Source organism: Crinia signifera, chromosome 7 (genome assembly GCF_055691185.1).
Source record: "Crinia signifera chromosome 7, ASM5569118v1, whole genome shotgun sequence".
Taxonomy (NCBI): Eukaryota; Metazoa; Chordata; class Amphibia; order Anura; family Myobatrachidae; genus Crinia; species Crinia signifera.
In genome coordinates, this window is record NC_139223.1 from 172139632 (window position 1) to 172161651 (window position 22020).

A 22020-nucleotide genomic window follows, 5' to 3' on the forward strand; every position below is an offset into this window, starting at 1 on the left:
TATACAATAAACACATGAATAAAAAACAAAAAATTGGAAAAAATAATAATAAAAATTAATAATAAAGAGCACAAAAAAATATACACTAAAGGTCTGTTAAACAGGGTAATAGATATCACTCCTAAATAGGATAAAAATGGACGTTATTGGCTTGAAGATGCACCGCTGTAGGTGGGTAACATAAGTAGTTAGGATTCAGATGATAAATGCTGTTATAATGTTATTGAGATGGTGATGATTAGTGATGCTCAGTCCAATGCAGATTAGTATTTATGAAGATGAAGTTAGTAATGAATAACAGTCATTTATACAACTTGAATGGATGCAGTAGAAGTCAAATGCAATTAAGCTCCACGTCAGTGTAAATAAGTATAAGCGGCAATAGAATAAGCGGCAATAGGACGCAGGGGTTTTGGTAGTATATCTCACCCTGTGTCCGTAGCGGCTGAACGCGGTCTGATGGTTGCTCCGTTTATCGGGGTATGGATAGCCGCCGGTGATTCTCCTCTGTGGGTCACCTTAGGATAGGTGCCGGCGGGTAAAGGCTTCTCCTCCCGTTGTATGGAGCGTCCGAGAGTACAGACTGCGGTGATATTGAAAAAAGGCGCTTGTAGCTGGTGGAGACGCTGGGGAGCTGTAGGCAGCGTGATTACTCCTGGGTCAGCGGTCAGCCTCTAACGTCTCAAATGCAATGACGTCAACGCGTTTCGTCTCCTACGTTGTATGGAGACTTTTTCAAGACGTCTTGAAAAAGTCTCCATACAACGTAGGAGACGAAACGCGTTGACGTCATTGCATTTGAGACGTTAGAGGCTGACCGCTGACCCAGGAGTAATCACGCTGCCTACAGCTCCCCAGCGTCTCCACCAGCTACAAGCGCCTTTTTTCAATATCACCGCAGTCTGTACTCTCGGACGCTCCATACAACGGGAGGAGAAGCCTTTACCCGCCGGCACCTATCCTAAGGTGACCTACAGAGGAGAATCACCGGCGGCTATCCATACCCCGATAAACGGAGCAACCATCAGACCGCGTTCAGCCGCTACGGACACAGGGTGAGATATACTACCAAAACCCCTGCGTCCTATTGCCGCTTATTCTATTGCCGCTTATACTTATTTACACTGACGTGGAGCTTAATTGCATTTGACTTCTACTGCATCCATTCAAGTTGTATAAATGACTGTTATTCATTACTAACTTCATCTTCATAAATACTAATCTGCATTGGACTGAGCATTACTAATCATCACCATCTCAATAACATTATAACAGCATTTATCATCTGAATCCTAACTACTTATGTTACCCACCTACAGCGGTGCATCTTCAAGCCAATAACGTCCATTTTTATCCTATTTAGGAGTGATATCTATTACCCTGTTTAACAGACCTTTAGTGTATATTTTTTTGTGCTCTTTATTATTAATTTTTATTATTATTTTTTCCAATTTTTTGTTTTTTATTCATGTGTTTATTGTATATTTAATGCATTTAATTATATAAAATTTATACCTTTTTAAAGCAGTGTGTCCGCTTCATCTTTGCACATTGGTCCGTATTGATTTTATTTAACTGTGGATTATATATCCCCCTAGATATATTTGTGGCTAGCAGCGCATTGCACACCACTCCCCCTCTTTTTCCTTTTTAGTACTAATATATGTACCGTGAGCCTAATGACTCCTCTCGCATTGTACACCTATGTAATTCATCGCTGTAGTGCCCATATATATATGTACCGTGAGCCTAATGACTGCTCTCGCATTGTACACCTATGTAATTCATCGCTGTAGTGCCCATATATATATATGTACCGTGAGCCTAATGACTCCTCTCGCATTGTACACCTATGTAATTCATCGCTGTAGTGCCCATATATATATATGTACCGTGAGCCTAATGACTCCTCTCGCATTGTACACCTATGTAATTCATCGCTGTAGTGCCCATATATATATATGTACCGTGAGCCTAATGACTCCTCTCGCATTGTACACCTATGTAATTCATCGCTGTAGTGCCCATATATATATATGTACCGTGAGCCTAATGACTCCTCTCGCATTGTACACCTATGTAATTCATCGCTGTAGTGCCCATATATATATGTACCGTGAGCCTAATGACTCCTCTCGCATTGTACACCTATGTAATTCATCGCTGTAGTGCCCATATATATATGTACCGTGAGCCTAATGGCCGCTCTTGCCTTCTAGCTGTGGACATCTCTACCACTCCGTCTGCCTTATGGGAAAGGACTGCAAGGTGGAAACGGAGGGACAGAGCAACTGGACGTGTTACCGCTGTAACTCGCGCGGCAAAGGGCGGAGCGGCCGCCAGTCATTGGCTGATGCGAAGAGGGGAAGGGCGGCGTCCTTAGTGCAGGTGAGTGCTGCTCCTCATTCTTACAAAGCTCCTATGTATAGATAATGATATAGCGGCATGGATACTAAGCTTGCAAAGTGTAAAGGGCCTGATTCAGGATCACTTGTTGCGACTTCTGCGCGTGTGCAAACCAAGGCAGCGAACGGCTTCTCAAATTACACATTCACCGGGCCGTTCACTGTGGGGTGGGAGGGCCGGGGGCATGCAGCGAATGTATGCTGCCTAGCGAGCCATCCTGAATCAGACCCAAAGTGGAGAGAGCAATATAGTAAAAACCCAATCCAGGACACCTATGATTTATACAGGTTCTGTGGCTGGCTATGATTTATACAGGTTCTGTGACTGGCTACATCCTGCCTGCATTCCCCGTGGTTATAATCAGCCAAAGAACACGTGTTTATCATGGGGTTCCCATGTTAGAGATATTATAGGAGAATACGCAGGTTGAGTTGTCCATGGGCCTAATTCAGACCTGTTCTCTAGGCTGATCGTAATGACAGGCTGAAATGTTCAAAATGTCCTTGGGTTATTCTGGTTCCGTTTGCACAGGGACCGATGTTTGGCGGCAAACACAGTTGCGGGCATGGGGCGGCTTGTAGTCGTGCCCATGGGAACGCCCAGCGTTTCATGGGTGTTCTCATGGTAATCGGCCCGTGACATGGGTGCCACGGGTGGGCAGCTGACATTACCGGATATCAACTGCCCGCCCACTCCTGCCGAACGGCCTCGTACATCCAAGGTTATCTCAGAGTAACCCTAGTTATGCGTGTGCCTTCCACATTACATCAGCGCTACGGGGCTGAAAACATACAGTAAATGTGTGAATCGGGCAGTACCGTAGCGCGGAATACAGCTGCACTCGCCCCGCTAGTATATTAAGGCCATGTGGATTGACCCTTAAGCCTTCTGTATTAAGAAGCCGTTTTAATGCTTTATACCTGACTTTTAGTATTAGCTTATCGATGCCTCTTGATATAGATCAAGTTAAGCTAAAGTATAATTAAGTCATCAGTCAGTGAAATTAACCTGCAGGCTTTATAGTTCCTCCGCTGAAAACTCAAAGATGTCTGTTTCTACGTTCTGCCACCATCCAGAGCGACGAACGGTCAGCCATTACAGCACATATGGCGCTCGGTGGCACTTGGGGCTCATTTGTCTAACAATAACATCACTAAATTATGTCTGCGGCAACGAGGCTTATGAGTACAAGGATGCTAGACTGATGTCGGACAACTGCCATCACAGTACCCTCACACCAAGCGTAGTTCTTATTGTTAGTGCAGTCTACACTATGTAGACATCAATGATTGGACACCGACAGCGAATAGATCAGTGAGATGTTAGTGATGTCACTACTGTGTAGGTCTACAACGTGCAGTGGTTACTGTAGACCATCTTGGCCAACCGGCCACAAGTTTCTGGACAACAGCAGGAGATATGTTTGGCCAATCTGTCTTGTGTACAGCAACCAAGTGTGACACTCAGCCTAGAATGCATCCGTCGTTCCAATTTCTCCCAGAGCTTCTGATCGAATATCCAATTGCATGTTCCTCCCTACCAAGTGTTCTTGACAAAACACATTATTGGCCATTTGGAATCCGTGTGCAGGTTGTGCATGGAGTAACCCTTGCTTTTCATGGCTTTTTATTATTTATTTATTAACAGTTTCTTATATATCACACACATATTCCGCAGCGCTTTACAGAGAATATTGGAACACTCACATCAGTCCCTGCCCCAGTGGAGCTTACAATCTATATTCCCTACCACATGTACACGCACACACAGACATTCTAGGGTTAATTTTTTGTTGGGAGCCAATTAACCTACCAGTATATTTTTGGGTTGTGGGAGGAAACCGGAGTACCCAGAGGAAACCCACGCAAGCATGGGGAGAATATACAAACGCCGCACAGTTAGGGCCATGGTGGGAATCGGACCTATGACCTCAGTGCCGTGAGGCAGTAATGCTAACCACTACACCATCCGTACTGCCCCGTATATATAACACATGGTGGGGATAGAACCCATGACCTCAGCGCTGTGAGGCAGTAATGCTAACCATTACACCATCCGTACTGCCCCGTATATATAACACATGGTGGGGATAGAACCCATGACCTCAGCGCTGTGAGGCAGTAATGTAACCATTACACCATCCGTACTGCCCCGTATATATAACACATGGTGGGAATAGAACCCACGGCCTCAGTGCTGTGAGGCAGTAATGTAACCATTACACAGTCCGTACTGCCCCGTATATATAACACATGGTGGGGATAGAATCCATGACCTCAGCGCTGTGAGGCAGTAATGTAACCATTACACCATCCGTACTGCCCAGTATATATAACACATGGTGGGAATAGAATCCATGACCTCAGCGCTGTGAGGCAGTAATGTAACCATTACACCATCCGTACTGCCCCGTATATATAACACATGGTGGGGATAGAACCCATGACCTCAGTGCTGTGAGGCAGTAATGCTAACCATTACACCATCCGTACTGCCCCGTATATATAACACATGGTGGGGATAGAACCCATGACCTCAGCGCTGTGAGGCAGTAATGTAACCATTACACCATCCGTACTGCCCAGTATATATAACACATGGTGGGAATAGAATCCATGACCTCAGCGCTGTGAGGCAGTAATGTAACCACTACACCATCCGTACTGCCCCGTATATATAACACATGGTGGGGATAGAACCCATGACCTCAGCACTGTGAGGCAGTAATGCTAACCATTACACCATCCGTACTGCCCCGTATATATAACACATGGTGGGAATCGAACCCATGACCTCAGCACTGTGAGGCAGTAATGCTAACCATTACACCATCCGTACTGCCCTGTATATATAACACATGGTGGGAATAGAACCCATGACCTCAGCGCTGTGAGGCAGTAATGCTATAACCATTCCACCATCCGTACTGCCCCGTATATATAACACATGGTGGGGATAGAACCCATGACCTCAGTGCTGTGAGGCAGTAATGTAACCATTACACCATCCGTACTGCCCCGTATATATAACACATGGTGGGGATAGAACCCATGACCTCAGCACTGTGAGGCAGTAATGCTAACCATTACACCATCCGTACTGCCCCGTATATATAACACATGGTGGGAATAGAACCCATTACCTCAGTGCTGTGAGGCAGTAATGCTAACCACTACAACGTCCGTACTGCCCCATATATATAACACATGGTGGGAATAGAACCCATGACCTCAGTGCTGTGAGGCAGTAATGCTAACCATTGCACCATCCATACTGCCCTGTATATATAACACATAGTGGGGATAGAACCCATGACCTCAGCGCTGTGAGGCAGTATTGCTAACCATTACACCGTCCGTACTGCCCCGTATATATAACACATGGTGGGAATAGAACCCATGACCTCAGTGCTGTGAGGCAGTAATGTAACCATTACACCGTCCGTACTGCCCTGTATATATAACACATGGTGAGGATAGAACCCATGACCTCAGTACTGTGAGGCAGTAATGCTAACCATTACACCATCCGTACTGCCCCGTATATATAACACATGGTGGGAATAGAACCCATGACCGCTGTGCTGTGAGGCAGTGATGCTAACCATTACACTGTGTGTAGCTTCTTGGTTAGCACGCTTCGGTCCATGGATTACAGTTTCCGGGGGGGTTCTCCAGAGCGAAGTGCATTCCTGCAATGACCGTTCATCACCCACACATTAATGTGGATTTAGAGACTTTCCTAAGATCCGCAATGCATCTCATACCCGCCCCCCCCCCCCCTTCCCAATCGGCCAGCCAATATCCCCTTTTCAAACTCCGGTAGCTCCTTCCAGCAAGCCATTTGATTAGCAATCTGTCTATTCAGGGTCCCTGTACCCACGTACCATTCCGCTTGTGTGGAGGTGTCTACATAGTGTATATTCAAAGTTTTTATATTGTTGCCGAAACTCACTTTGGATTTTAATTAGGCGCCGATAGTTAACCAATGACCCCTTTCTACTTTATCATTACATCTGCACTATAAATCTGGTGCTAAAATAAAAGTTGAGTTAAGAGTAATGCTGGAGCCTTTTGTACAGTTTGTTTTTATCTGGCTTGCAGCAGCCGGTGACTTTTGCTGCGACGGACTCAATCTCCCAGGTCTGCAAACAATGTAACGCGACCGGTATTTGTGCTCCGTATTCTGTACAGAATTATTGTGCTAAACAATTTTGCCCCATAATGTAAAATATCTGCACTCTGCGGACTTTATATAAATACATCTCTTCAGACTAAAGTCATTTAAAAGAAGGGGGTTGGTAATAGAATCCAGTACAAAAGTATAATAGGTCGATAATCACAGGTCAACCATGTCTAGGCCATTCCCAAATAGTCGACATGGACAAAGTTGCTAAAGACAAAAGGTGGACACACACACAAATGGTCGACATGGAAATGGCGGACTCACGCAAAGGTCAACGTTAGTTTTATAATGTTTTTTGTTGGCCATTTGAAGATTTCAGCACATGGACCCCCCCAATTAGTGTACTGTGTTCCCTCGCATGGTTCGCATCCATTGCCATGCTTAAGGCTAGGCAAACTGTCGATCTTCCCATTGTCGACCTAATGCTTAAGTCGACCTTCTGACTCTGTCGATCATAGCCTTGTTGACCTAAGCCCTGTCGACATTTAGTGGTTGACCATGATAGTGTGGACCCTATGACTCATACTCTTTGATAATTCCAGCCTGTAGCAGTCTTCTGTAATTAAAACACGTGAGTGAACCGCAGTCATGAACTTGGCTGCGGGGCCCTCCTGGGGTCAAGTGCCCCAACGCGTTTCGCCTTCCCGGGAAGACTGTAATCCACTAATGCTTCTGGAACTAAGCATTATTATAAGGCTGATATAATAACTGTTTAAATTGTGTAAGGTGCTGACCATGGAGTAGCAGAAACTACTGTATATAGATACACAAATATAAATGTAACACTATAATAGTGAGACAGCTTAGTATAGTTCAATATAAATGGTCAAAGCCAGTGTTGGCTATGCGTCCCTAAGTAAAGGCAAATGTGTGAGATAGTGTGCCTCATTCAGAGGAGGACATAGTCAGGGCTGTAGAGAGCTGCAACGGTCCCGGGTACTGGAGAGGGAGGATAGGTTCCATGCATCTTAGATAAATCTGTAAATGAAGTAGTAATCGCGAGGTGACGTTCGTTCATACCCCTTTCAGACATACCACCCGGGATTTTAAACCCGGTACAATCCCGGGTTTTTAAAAATCCCGGGTCAAATGCAGGTGCGCAGGACCTGGGATTTTTTTCTACTAAAATCCCGGGAATAGCCATTCAGACATCCGCTAGTCCTGGGATTATGCGCATGCACATGAAAAATCCTGGGATTTTTGCGTATGTCTGAAAAGGGTATTACTTGGTGGGCTTCAGGTGTGCTCCTCGAGTGACCAGTTAGTACGCAGAGAGGAAAGGTCCTCTCTCCACAATCTTTATGTGGCAGAACCCTTAGCATCTGACCTGGGCATTATCACACCATTGGCCAGCTGAGTGACCAATGGGGACAATGAAGATGTAACAAAGTGGCCTGGAAATCTCTGTCCTCTGATGAAGATCCCGTTTTGGGAAACGGAGGCCCCCAGTCTTAGGGGGAAATTCACTAAGATGACAGTTCTGTTTCGCCATGAATGTTGCTATGGGCAACCAATCAGAATCTACTGCTTAATTATTTAGCACCTTCTAGAAGATAATAGATCGTATCTGAATGGTTTCCCATAGCAACATCCCATGTGAAATAGAACTTCCATCTTAGTAAATGACAGACTGATGCAGTACTGTGTCCTACGTCGCTGACCCATACCGGTTTGGTCATACGCAAAGTACTGATAATCTTTACCTAATCGCACCTCCAATCACAACCATCGGCAGCTAGTAATGTATCCCGTACCATAGTATATCACACAGCAATCCACAGCGCTGTGCTAAGTGTTAGCTCTGTGTCTCTGCTCCCTGTGAATGATAAAATGTACGAATGTGTAGAGAACCCTGCAGGTGTTAATTCTGCTAATAAGAAGTAATAATAATACCGCATTAATGCACAATGCCATACGTGATCACCCTAATCTTTGTCCTCGTATAAATCAGCACCGTCATTTGCAGAATGCATTAATGTGTCAGGATGGTTACCGCTAGCAACAAAGCTAATAGACCAAATACGACAGATCTAATGCACTTAGTTGCACTTAATAATACTACAGGGAAACTCAGGAACCGGCAACGCTGGAGACACTTTCTTCTAATTACTTAGATTGACTTGATTTACACTGTGGCGTTGCTATGTACTGGTGGAGCAGTCTGCATGGTAACCAACAGCAGATTCGACACACTGAGCTTATATACCAGCGTTGTACTGGGGCCGATTATGTAAATATGCGCATGTACAGGGGGAAGGAGGACATTGTTAACAAGCAGTATGACCCCCGCTCACCCTCAACCATACCGCCGTCGCTCCTCGCTGCCGGCACCCCTGTCTGGTCCTGTCGTTCATGACTTGGTGGAGTAGATTGGTTGTTATTTTATCTCTATCTGTTCTTTGATAAATCCCCCCTTATCACATTAAGCAGTCCACTCCTAAGCATATAATGATGGGAAGAGCGCCCAGCAGCGATAGGGTTAATCTTTTCCATCAGTGCCGGTTGAGAGCTGCCGTCTCACCTTCCCACAAGCGGCAGTGTCGTACATCCCCAATGAGGCAGCATGGGAGCCTTTCATAGTTCCGTAATCACCTATCAGAGCCTCGAGCAGCGTGTTCCTCACACACTTTACACCTCACACAATGTGAGACATTAACATCTGCAGGATTAGCCGCTGATGTCACAGCAGATGTGTGGTTCTTGCCGACTCGCTGCTTGTGCCTCCGTGGCTCTATCTGATGTTGTATTACTGCATAGAACCGATGTTTAGTGTCCTAATTACTCAGTTATTCACTCTCTTATAACAGGTGAGATCTGCTGCGGCCAGTCACCCCGGGGAGGAGTCTGCCAAGAAGGTAACATCACCTGTACATTACACGTGTGATCCCGTCAGTGTGCCTAACGTGTTGGGGGAAAGAGCTGGTTTCCTTTACAGGAGGGACATGGGGCAGATCACAGCGCCGCCAGCCTTTGGGCATGATTCAGACCTGATTGCTTAAAATGGGCAAAACGCTGCTGCACTGCAGGTGGGGCTGATGTAACAGGTGCAGAGAGAGTTAGATGTGGGTGAGTTATATTGTTTCTGTGCAGGGTAAATACTGGCCGCTTTATTTCTAAACTGCAATTAAGATTTTAGTTTGAACACACCGCACTCAAATCTAACTCTCTCTGCACATGTTACATCTGCCCCCCCAGCAGTGCAGCATGGTTTTGCCCATTTTGAGAACAAATTTGCCTTGCGATCACGTCTGAATTAGGCCCTTTTTGTGCCTCGGAGCCCTGTACATTATTCTTATGCCTGGAAGACCTCCGTTATCCACAGATGCATAGAACAATCACCATATTGGCACCTTCTCATCTGCAGTGCAGCGTATACTCACCCACACATCCACCTACAGCTGCAGTAAGAAGAAAATCCGCTGCACCACGGTCTAGTAAATTCCGTTATGATATTATGATAGATATTCTTAATCGTCTGAGTCTGAACATTCATGCCTTGGGTACGTTTGAATTATCCCCCCCCCCCCCCCCCCCCCCCTCAAGACCGATCCTGTTATACAGAGAACATGACAGGTCTGTGTGAAAATGTGATGAAATTGCTGTCATTTTCCACACCTGCTGAGGCTTACTTACCTCAGTGCGCACATGGCAGGTACTGTGGGGTGGATTCTACCTTGGGAGGAAAGTATAAACAGCACTGCAGTGGGGCAGATGTAACGTGCAGAGAGAGTAAGGCTGGGTACAGACCAGACTGATAGGTCAGAGGAGATGCTGTAGCATTGATCAAGCGGTATGTAGCTGGGCCGACATTTACATCTGCCCTTCCAGCTGTGATATCAGACCCTGCAGCAAGTAATGGCAGTGGCAGATTACCCATACACACAGATGTACTGATGCAATATCTCTCTGAACGACTGTGTAAGAATAAGACAGACAGTATTTACCCTGCACAGAAACAATATAACTCCCCAAAATCTAACTCTCTGTGCACGTTACATCTGCCCCACCTGCAGTGCAGCATGTTTTTACCCTGTTGTGTGCTTTTTTTCTGTTGCTTTGCTAACCAAGCTGTATGAGGCAAACAATACATATATTTGCACCCCTTGCAGAGCAACAAAGTTATCTGATCTTTTATTTGGGATGGCCATTGACCATCAATGATTCTAAATCATCGATGGTTTATGGCCGATGTCGAATTATTTTGCCAATGATGCGGGAGAACCAGATGGTTTCCCTTTATTGATGACACAGCAGAACAAATGTCCCCCCCCCCCAAGATTCTGGAACTCAGAGCATAGCTCCGCCCCTGACAACCCTGAAGCCCCACCCTACATTCTGATTGACCCACGGGCCATTCAGTCAAAGAAAATTTATAACCATCTATAGCTAAAACTATCAGTGGGTATCCATCACATAGTTTGTGACTATCGATGGCTGGTTGCATAATGACAATTGATGGCAACCATTGATAGCAACTGCACCGATGGCCATCCCTACTACAGGATGGATATCGAGGGGGGTTAAAATGGCCTTTAGGGGGTGTTCTCCGACAACGCTGGCGTGTCTGGACCGTTTTCGGAGTGAATGCGTGGCGCCACGCGCTAAACATGGTGGCAGAGCACCTGCCTTCGCAACAGCCGCGATTTGTGGCATTCGGGTTGCGATTGCAGCTCAGGGCGGGACTTGTATTTAGATAGATGGTCCTTACCGAAATCCTATTAAATTGATATGTTGATGCCTTCAGTCATGGCAGTGTTCCGCCAGCCTATCTCCAGCACAGTGAGTGGTTCCGTCCCGCCGTAGGAATCTCACCTGAGACGGGATAATTACAGAACTGCTGAGGCGGCCTTTCCTCGCCCCTTGTTTACAGCGTTGTCTCATCAGAAATTGCCCTGACTGCAGAAACCCTTGAAGGGAAAATAGAGAGAGAAACTGGCAGATGTTCCAGGCCCCCAGACTGATCATTCATCTCATTCCTTATTCATATCCCCATGCAAAATCTGCAGCTCATAAATATTTTATTAAAAAGAAAATATTTAAAGGGTATACGTGATTGCAAAGTGTATACACACACAGCACACAGATACACAACGCAGGGCCCTGTGTACAGAGGACAGCTTAATATATTCACCGTCTGCGGTGGCATTTACGCAGAAACCTATTCAAAATATGCAGCGTCGCAGCGCTCATCCATTTAACACCTTTTGTATTTAGATCTGTTCCTGTCCCTGGAGGAGCTTTGAACGTGTTAGATACAGAAGACAGGGAAGTCGTTCCACGGCTGTCCTAAGGGGCTCATTAAAAGATGTCATTTTGCAACTGAAGAAAAGTTTTAGACGCAGCTTTGATATAAAGTAATTAAGCAGAGGGTCTGGATAATCTGTGGATCTGCTTGTGGACAGAAGAGAATGGTGGGCAGGAGACTGATTTTTATCGTCTGTTTCGTGGTAGTGTGAGGGGTATGTAGAGTTCGCTCGGTAACGTGCGGACAGGAATGGAAGACGTTTCAAACAGATCTTTCTCCCTCATCCAGGCTGGGGGATACTGGGCCATGCGGGGGGTGATGTGGACCTAGGAGCTGCTAGACAAGCCACCAGGTGATTCTAGACACTCGCCACGGTGATACTAGACACGTCCCCTGGTGATTTCTAGACACTCCCCCTGGTGATTCTAGACACGCCCCCTGGTGATTCTAGACACTCCCCCTGGTGATTCTAGACACTCCCCCTGGTGCTTTTAGACACGCCCCCAGGTGCCTTTAAACACACACCCAGGTACCACTAGACACGCTCTACATGCTTTTTTCTTCATTGTAATATTAAAATAATTTTTAAGATAGATTTTCTTGACCTAATTAAAGAATTTTCAAAAAGATCAACAACATTCCCTCGTAGTAATCTATACAGAACCGAGGGTCAGATTTAGGTGTGTAATTTACAGTTTGATGCGCCTGGAATAGAATACAGAACAAATGGTGATACACCTCTGCAGTGGAGGAGATGGGACGCAGTATGAGGGTTGGCGAGCGGTCTAGGCTGCGGGAATGGCCAGTGGAATACTCTGCTGCATGCAGGGGCGGATCCAGGAGAAAATAACAGGGGGGGCACCATGATAGGAGACAGTTTTGGAGGGGGAGGGGGGGTGTTAGTGGTGCCAGTGTACATGCTTAGAGAGCGGTGAGAGAGGGCGGGATTGGGATTAAACATAGGCCCTGGCATTTAAAGTACACAGGCCCACCTTGGCGACAAAAGTGAAGATGTAGTTCTGCTCTCGCCGGAGGCGCGCTCTGGGAAAGGGGGTGTGGCCAATCAAAAGGGGGCGTGTCCTTGAGTGTAGTGTACCACACCATATACAACTTCAACACATTATGCAACAAAATACTTGACCCCATTATACTTGCCCCTTACACATGATGCCAAATGGATTGTGCCAAAATTCACATAATGCCACACGGATTGTGCCAAAATTCACTATATGCTTCATACACAGGGACATTGCGCACATTAAAAATTTACACCATAATGCCCATTACATGTTAGGCCACACACCATATTGTCCATTACATGTTATGCCAAACACCATAATGCCTATAAAAAAAATTAGGCTACATAAGTGCTGCTTACCTACATGCTCATTTCCAAGGGGGAATACGTGCTCGCGGTAACTGGGGGACAGCCGCCGCCGGGCAGAAGTGACAGCCATGGACAGCCGGACAGAGAGCGGGAGACTGCCCGGCTGTATTCAGAGCACTGCAGGTCCCAGCTATTTGAAAAAATACCCCTTTCACACCAGAAAATGCAGGGACTTACCCGGGAATATGGTGCCAAGATAATGCAGGGATTTACCAGGGAATATGGTTGCAGGATCATTCTGGGACATTCCCGGGTTGGCCCCTTTTACACCAGCCTAGCTCCTGCATTTTCTGGTGTGAGGGAGAGGAAATGAATCAACCCCAAAATGTTTGAAAAAGTCTGATTGTCAAGTGGAAAAGATAGGCATTATGGCCGGTGTGTAGTGACGGGAAAAATAATGGGAGTTGTAGTATGTGCAGAAGGCGGAGTACAACCCTGCTCTTATGAAACGTCATGCCGTAGCTGAGGACTCTGCTGAACGGCGTTGATCATTTCAATGATAACGAATTAAAGAGCCCCTTGCAGCTCCCAGCGCCTGAAGAAGGCCGCAGAGCGTAAAAGTGGACTTGAGAGTGAGGAGAAGGGGGAGTTGATAGGTTTCCATGACGACAGAAGGAAGAGAAGGGGCTCAGGTTGATCGCGGAAAATAGTTCAGAAGAAGTAATTACACGCTGCATTTTCACCGTGCTGGGAAGGGGGGCTCAGAAGAGGCTCCTTTTGCTACCAGGCGATGGATAAAAGCAGAAGGCTCAAGCCTGGAAGATTTACTAATGTTGCAGTAATAGGAATGTACATACGCAGCACTTTATCTTGCTTTGACAGCAGTTAACACGAGCTCAAAATAAAATGATGCTCTCGACTGAAATGGCCTGGATTTCGCACAATTCTCCCGGGCATCGCGTTGTCTTGGAGTCAGTTCCTTTGCCTTGAGTGCCCGGTTTCCCGTAAAGAACGGTATACTTAGTCTATTGATTGCTCGGAAATATCTTTTAGCAGGTCATTGGATCCGTGGTGCAGCGGAAACTAGAGGAGCGGGGCTTGGGTAAACAATACGGCCGGGAAGACTCGCTGCATAGGCAAAATTATTTTCAGCAGGAGAGATGTCTTCTTCAGAGCTTTAATTAGAACTCCAAGACATTAGTGATGACGCACAAGGGATTCTATTGAACTAAAGTCCCCTCAGCTTTCGCTGAGCACCACCCAATGACTGTGAAGACCACTGGAGAACTAAAGAATTTGGGAACACATACTCCGAGAGAATCGCAGGTCCCTCAACAGGTGTTTATCCAAATCCTTCTGCCGTCATGTAACAGAATACACACTGTAGCGGCAGTGTGCCTGCTCTGGGGCTAGTTCAAGTACAAACAACCATTTCTATGGGTGACTTTGATAAGACGATTGAATTGACTGCTCTTGGCATCTTTGATGCCTCATACATGTCTTCTAGGAGCAACTTGGTGGCAGTCAGGCCTTGGTGGTTGCTTGCCAACTTTTGTAAGGTCTACTCTGTCAACCAAGAACCCAGACACCAATTGTTCCCCCACGGACTGCTGCAACAGTCCAGTAAAACCCGCTAGAGAAAGCCACAGGTCTTCCCAGTTTAAGAGCTCTGTTACCTCTTTGGTTCACACGGCACCTCCTGAGCATAACCAGCCCCGGGCTCAAAGAGCTGTTCCTGTTTCATAAAATTACAGAGCCAACCAAATAGGGTTCCCCTGGATTTTATAAAACCAGCACCAGGCTCAAGGGCTGGTCCTGTTTCACAAAATACAGGGGAAAAAATTAGTAGGTGTCCCCCGTCTTTTAAGAACCAGCATCGGACCTAACCAGCCAGCAGGGTAATGCCACAGCCGGGGAGAGACTTTTTATACAAGTCCCCTCGGCCATTCTCACCCTGACCGGTCAGCATGGGCAGGGGTCCTGGGGAAGTGGGGACCCCCCAAGAAGGGGTCCCCCCCTCCAGAACTTACCTGCCCATGCTGAAGCCTGGGGCTGTCCCCAATGCCCCTGGGCGGTGGACATCGGGCTGATAAATGGTGTAAAATAAAAAAAAACTGTTGTGTATTGCTGTGGAACTATGAGTCACTTGTGGAGAACCAGAAGTCCCAGCATGCAGGGCAATAAAAGGCCCGCTGGGACTTGTAGTTCCACCGTAGTACATTTAGTTAAATACAGTAAAACTTTATTACACACGGAACCCATTCATTCAAAACTCACCTATGTTGCGACGAACCATCGGCCCCCTTCTCGAGTAGTATCCATGTGGGTACCTTTGGCTAGAAAACATATGTGAATATCGGGCAAAAAATATGATATGTAATAATAAGTGTGATATGGTGCGATTTCGGGACATGCAAAAAAATTGCATCCTATTAAATGTCACCCGTTGTTTCTTAATTATGACTTTGACCCTTGAGTGAAAAATGTCTCTTGTCCTCCCACTGGTCACTGGACGTTCCCATCACACGTACGTCATTCAGCCCACTAACTGAGGTTGTATGAAAAGGGGATAGTTGTTTTAGCCTATGTAGTAAGATGGACCATTGCAGTACATACATGGCATATGGAAACAGACTGTGGCCATCGGCACTGAGTTACTGTGGGCCTTATTCTAGTTCACTCTTTCTGACAAATTCCTTCTCAGATGGACAAAACCATGTGCACTGCAGGTGGGGTAGATGTTACTTGTGCAGAGAGAATTAGATTTGGGTGGGGTTTTACTTCAAAGTGAGATCTATATTGCAGTGGAAAGATAAAGCAGTCAGTATTTACCCTGCACAGAAACAAAATAACTCACCCAAATCTAAATATATCTGCACATTTTACACCTGCCCCACCTGCAGTGCACATGGTTTTGTCCATCTAAGAATGATTTTGTCAGAAACAGTGAACTAGAATAAGGCCCTGTTCTAGTGTGAAAAGTGTGATATTCTTGTCATCACCCATTACGAAAGAAAAGTGGTGCTCCAGCCAATCCGATCCTGTTATGTGGTGAAAATTGGCAGTTAGGGGCTGATTGGCTTAAGCACCATTTCTCATTTGTATAGAATGTTACATAACCAGAATTTCACTCGTTGGTAAATCTGTGCTAATCTGTCACGTGCGATGGGCATCCGGAGAGGCTGATTACGTTTATGCAACATCTATAGAACGAGCCCCTCTCAGAGAAATCACCCACAATCCCCGCTGGAGCCACCCGGGAAGGTCCCTTGCGATATATTGCACGGGGTCCTTTTGCATGCGCCTGTCCGATGGCGGAAGCGATCCTAGAGATTGCTTGTGTAGCCGGTGCGACCTGCAGGCTCCCCTGTTTTAGAATCACTGTTCTATAACCCTGTGCAGACCCCATATCTGCAGACAGCAGTGCATACCAGTACTGTGCCGGTGCCGTACTGGAAATGGCAGCGAAACGGATTGCATCAGATATACAGAAACCCAAACCGACACCAGCACCGCTACTGCTCCTACATCTGCCTGTATGAGCAGACACCCGCTACTGTAATTACAGCACTGTATCATAATGATGGGGGTCTGCCCTGACTATATTACCCGCCTGGAGCTTGCCAACATGTTCGCAACCTCCATGGGCCCAGAACGTAAATAGGGACACATCTCGTGATGCGGTTCTGGGGTCATCTGGCGTGTACTTGGATCAGTTCCGAGGAGCAGAGCCGGCCTTAGGCATAGGCAAACTAGGCAATTGCCTAGGGCATTTGGAAGGCCTAGGGGCATCAGCAGCTTCTGCTGATTAAAATGATATGCAGCATGCCTATATTTTGTGTGTAAATGAGGCTGTATCTGCATATGAAAGAGTGTATTCATGGAAATCACTGTAACATAGCATTCCGTATTCAGGTACAGCCACAGTCGCTCACAGAATATAGGCATGCCACATATCAATTTAATAATTGGAAGCTCCTTGTGTGTGCTGGTGATAACAATGCAAATAAGACGAATTTTCAGCAAAAAAGGCACCCATCGTTAGCAGAACTGGCCAGGAGCTGCATGGCCTATTGAGGCAAGATGTATGAGGAAACATCTGTATCCAAGCCGAGGCAGAGGTCACAGTGTTAGCGGCTGTGCGAGTGCTGTCTGCGGGTGGGTTGGTTGTGCAATAGTGTTCTGCATATGAGTAAGGGGCATTATGTGTGTCATGTATAAATGCATTAATAATGTGCGACATGTGTATAAGGGCATTATGTGTGTCATGTGTATAAGGGCATTAATAATGTGCAACATATGTGTAATGGGCATTATGTGTGTCATGTGTATAAGGGCATTAATAATGGGCAACATATGTGCAAGGGGCATTATGTGTGTCATTATGTGTATGAAGGGCATTAATAATGGGCAACATATGTGCAAGGGGCATTATGTGTGTCATTATGTGTATGAAGGGCATTAATAATGTGCAACATGTGTAATGGGCATTATGTGTGTCATGTGTATAAGGGCATTAATAATGTGCAACATATGTGTAATGGGCATTATGTGTGTCATGTGTATAAGGGCATTAATAATATGCAACATATGTGTAAGGGGCATTATATGTGTCTTTATGTGTATGAAGGGCATTAATAAAGGTTGGCATAATGTGTAAGGGGCATTATGGTTATAACGATATTAGTAATGTGTGTCATGTGTAAGGGGCATTACTGTGTGGTATTATCAGGGGTGCTAAGAGAAAGGGGTAGGGGGTAAAAATTACCCAGGCCAAAGTCTGATGGAAGGGCCCAGTGGGGGCCCCGGGCCCCCTCCCCATAAGTGACAGACGCAGCTGCAGCTCTTCTCCTCTGCCCAGCACACACTGCTTTGTGCTGGGTTGCAGTGTGACCATGGAGGTGCTTAAAATACAATATTTTCTCAGGATTTTTTTCTAAGGGTATAATGTGAATAATGTGAAGAGTAATGAACATAAGGTAAAGTGGTACTACTGTGTGATGTAACGTGAATAAGGGACACCATCGCATGATATAATGTGAATAAAGTGGCACTAATGTGTGGCATAATGAATTGGGGGTACTATTGTGTGGCCATGCCCCTTCCCAGCAAGAACACACCCCTGTTTGGGCTGCGCACCGAATGTGTGCACTGTTTCTATTTAAAATATTGTGGGTACGAGCACCAAAATGATGACTGCTATGATGAGGGTTGATGGTGCTGGGAAAGGGGAGCAGGGTCAGAGGCGGAACTAGTGGTGGTGCTAGGGGGCACCAGCCAAAATCTTGTCTAGGGTGTCATTTAGGCTAGGGCCGGGTCTGCCGAGGAGGGCCCGCAGCATTAATCCCCCCCCCCCCCCCCCCCCCTGTGCTGAGAGAATCAGCTAACAATATATAAAAAATAAATTCTACCACAGGCGCTGCGATTCCACAAGCTGCATATAAGACTATACAGATGGTCACCGGACCACTCGAATGGATAATGATGCGCTACAGGAATGTCCAGATAGGGTTTATTTCCTCCAGATAACTTTTCTTCTCACATTAATTCCAAGATTCATCATATATGGAAAAAAAGGGGTGAGAAAATACAATAATGTAATAATGTATAAATACAATGTTCTCCTTTGGTGCAAATGGAGACTATGAAAAGAGTTCTGGGGATATTACGAGATCACCTCACTCGTGCAATCTTATAATATTGCTCACATGTATGCTTACATGAACTCCTATAAAGGTTTCTTTGGATGGATTATCACGGAGACCAGATAAAAATGATTTATTTAAAAAAAAAAAAGTATCAGCGGCCCGAGATCAAATATCCTGCATTTGTCTCTTATTTTTCCAGCCCAGCTCCGATTCCGTCCTTGACCCGCACCAGCTGCAGGCCTTCATGGAGCTCTGTCGTCATTACAAAGCAACCTCCCGGGTACAGTAACAGCGCTCTTATCTGTTTACTCTCCTCCGGCTGTGCCACCGCCACAGCTGCAATAAGCAATTCCCTGATTTCCTGTAAAAATGTGGTTTTCTCCAACTGTATCTTGACTCTTTGTTTCCATGTCTTCTGTTCAGAATGTTTTCATTCCAAACAGCGGTGTAGATGTATTAAGCCTGATGAAGGTGATTACGCTCCAGCCAGTCAGCTGTGTTTGAAAGATGACAGGTCGGTGCTGATTGGCTGGTTATCACTTTCCACTTTATCACTTCACTAGGCTTAATAAATCTGCTCCACTGTATTAAATGAATGTATGCACTTTGTGCATGTCAACTTTTTTTTTTTTTAAATGTTGACCTAGTGCATGTCGACCTTGTCTGTGAGTTGATCCACACCCAAAATACAGGGGCCCCTAAAGATATGCAAATTACATTATAATGGACAGCAAAGTCATTATCGCAGTAAGTGACCGGGCGACACAATATCATGTACAGAGATAATTTGTATGCTACTAAGGGGCATATTTATTAAGCCCGTTGAAGTGATAAAGTTGCTGGCAATTTATCACCGGCCAATCAGCTCCTAACTGTTCTTTTCAAACCCAGCCTGTAACATGGCAGATAGGAGCTGATTGTCCAGTGAGAAAGTACCAGCAACTTTATCACTTCACCAGGCTGAATAAATTTGTGTAAAGTAATTTATTTCTCTCCATGTACAGGTTGCGTATCCCTTACACGAGCATTCCGGATAAGGGATTTTTCTGGTTTTTGGAATACATTATTTTAGGCATACTTACCTGTCCCCTGGTGGTTCCCCCGATGATCCCACGGCTCCCACGTTGTCCCCCGGCATCCACAGTAGGCCTTCAGCACCGTCTCCGGCATCTCCAGCGGTCCCAGGAGTGCATTGCGTGGGTTCCCAGGCACGCCGGTGACGTCGCCAGCGTGCACTCGTGCAATGCACTCCTGGGACCGCTGGAGACGCCGGAGAGGATGCTGAAGGCCTGCCGTGGATGCGGGGGGGACTTGATAAGTATAAAAAAAGGATAGAGGGGGGGGGATTTGAATTGTCAACACGGTTTTTAATTTGGATACGGGATGTACGGATACGGGATACCGTACCTGTATAATTAGCATGGCCGTAGTATAATCATAGCTGCCCACCCTCCTGCATTCTGCAGGAGACTCCCTGACATAGCAGCAATCTCCCTCATTAGTCTAGTAATCTCCCTCATGTCACCTAGCCCACATTACACTGTTACATCATAGTTACCTACCATCCTACATTCTGTAGGAGACTCCCTGACATAGCAGCAATCTCCCTCTCTCCCTCATTAGTCTAGCAATCTCCCTCATGTCACCTAGCCCACATTACACTGTTACATCATAGTTACCTCCCGTCCTGCATTCTGCAGGAGACTCCCTGACATAGCAGCAATCTCCCTCTCTCCCTCATAAGTCTAGCAATCTCCCTCATGTCACCTAGCCCATACTACACTGTTACATCATAGTTACCTCCCCTCCTGCATTCTGCAGGAGACTCCCTGACATAGCAGCCATCTCCCTCTCTCCATCATTAGACTACCAATCTCCCTCATGTCACCTAGCCCACATTACACTGTTACATTTTTTTGGGGAAAAGGAATGAGAGATAGATACATTTACATTGAATCATCAGCACCATTTCCCAGCACTTTACCAAGTATAGTAGCTCTTACTAACTGCTTTGGGGCTCATCTACATTTGGATATAAGTCATTTTACAAGATTCCTCTCAGATGTAGCAGTACACAGCCACGCTGCTAGGTGCCACGTTCACTATCTCTCCATATATGGAACTAGACACGCCCTTTGGGTGGAGCATGACACACCCCTTCAATGGGGCGCTGTGCAAAATTCTACTACCAACTATAATCTCCCTGAAACTAGTTTTCAAAAGTAGGCAAGTATGAATATAATAGAACAAAAATAATAGTAGTTCTTTTATATCTCTGTAATATATCTGTATATTATTATTATACGATACAGCTTATCACTGACGTGTGCCATACTTTATAACGTGCACAACTTCATATTTCCATGTCTGTATTCTTGTTGTCTTGCAGCTGGCGCTACTGACGGAGCTGTGCCGGTCTCAGAGCCCCGAGAAGCCGTCCACCTCTGCGTATGGGGGTGTGGCCTCCAGCAGCGTATTCCAGAATGAGAACTTCCAGCTGCATCTGGCTCCACCTCCGGTCACTGATGACTGAGAGATCCAACATATGTACTCTGCTGCCCCAGCGCCGGGGGATAACCGCCGTCCGTACTCCAACACCGGCTCACTGATAGGTGCCCGCTGTGCACTGAAAGAATTGTTCTATCGGGACGCCATGTATATATTGTCAGACTGTACATGTATGTTCAAACACTAATAAACGCTTACTTTTCTCATACGTGTTACCTCTATCATTGTAATGTTGTCTAAGCCGCCGGAGACGTATAACATCGTATTCGCCAAAACCAGACGTCAGGCTTTCAAGCAACACTAAAAATCAGTATAAAATGAGAAAACGACTAAAAACCACCCAAGCATCATATAATACATGCAGATGCCATGTGTAGGAACTTCCCGGTATGCAGCTGTCATACTGGCGGAAGGCGCAGGAGCCGCAGTAGGCAGTGCTTACAGCTGTCTAATTTCTATTGGTCCAACTCCTGATTGGATGATTGACAGCTGGGTCTATAAGTGACGGGCTAAAGAGATGACTTCATACAAACCTTTGACCTTGAGCTTTGGCCCCGCCAACATGTTTCTCTAGCTTTTGGGAAACTACACATCCCAGCATGCCCTGCCGCAGTTTGTAGCGTCTCCTTATAGCAACACTATGGCAGAGCATGCTGGGACTTGTGTATTCACTACCGCTTTATGGCTACAAGTTATAACAC

At 45.9% G+C, this 22020-nt stretch overlaps 1 protein-coding gene across 1 annotated transcript in view; it reads left to right on the plus strand.

Moving 5' to 3' along the window:
- The window catches only part of VPS8 (VPS8 subunit of CORVET complex), a 144655-nt gene extending 123128 nt beyond the window's left edge, over positions 1-21527 (plus strand). The window contains exons 44-47 of the mRNA XM_083154376.1: positions 2220-2388; positions 9399-9446; positions 19011-19091; positions 21201-21527. Of these exons, the coding sequence (XP_083010502.1) occupies positions 2220-2388; positions 9399-9446; positions 19011-19091; positions 21201-21344 (442 nt within the window). The 3' untranslated portion in view covers positions 21345-21527. The remainder of the gene's footprint in view (positions 1-2219; positions 2389-9398; positions 9447-19010; positions 19092-21200) is intronic.
- Positions 21528-22020: the final 493 nt, after the last annotated feature.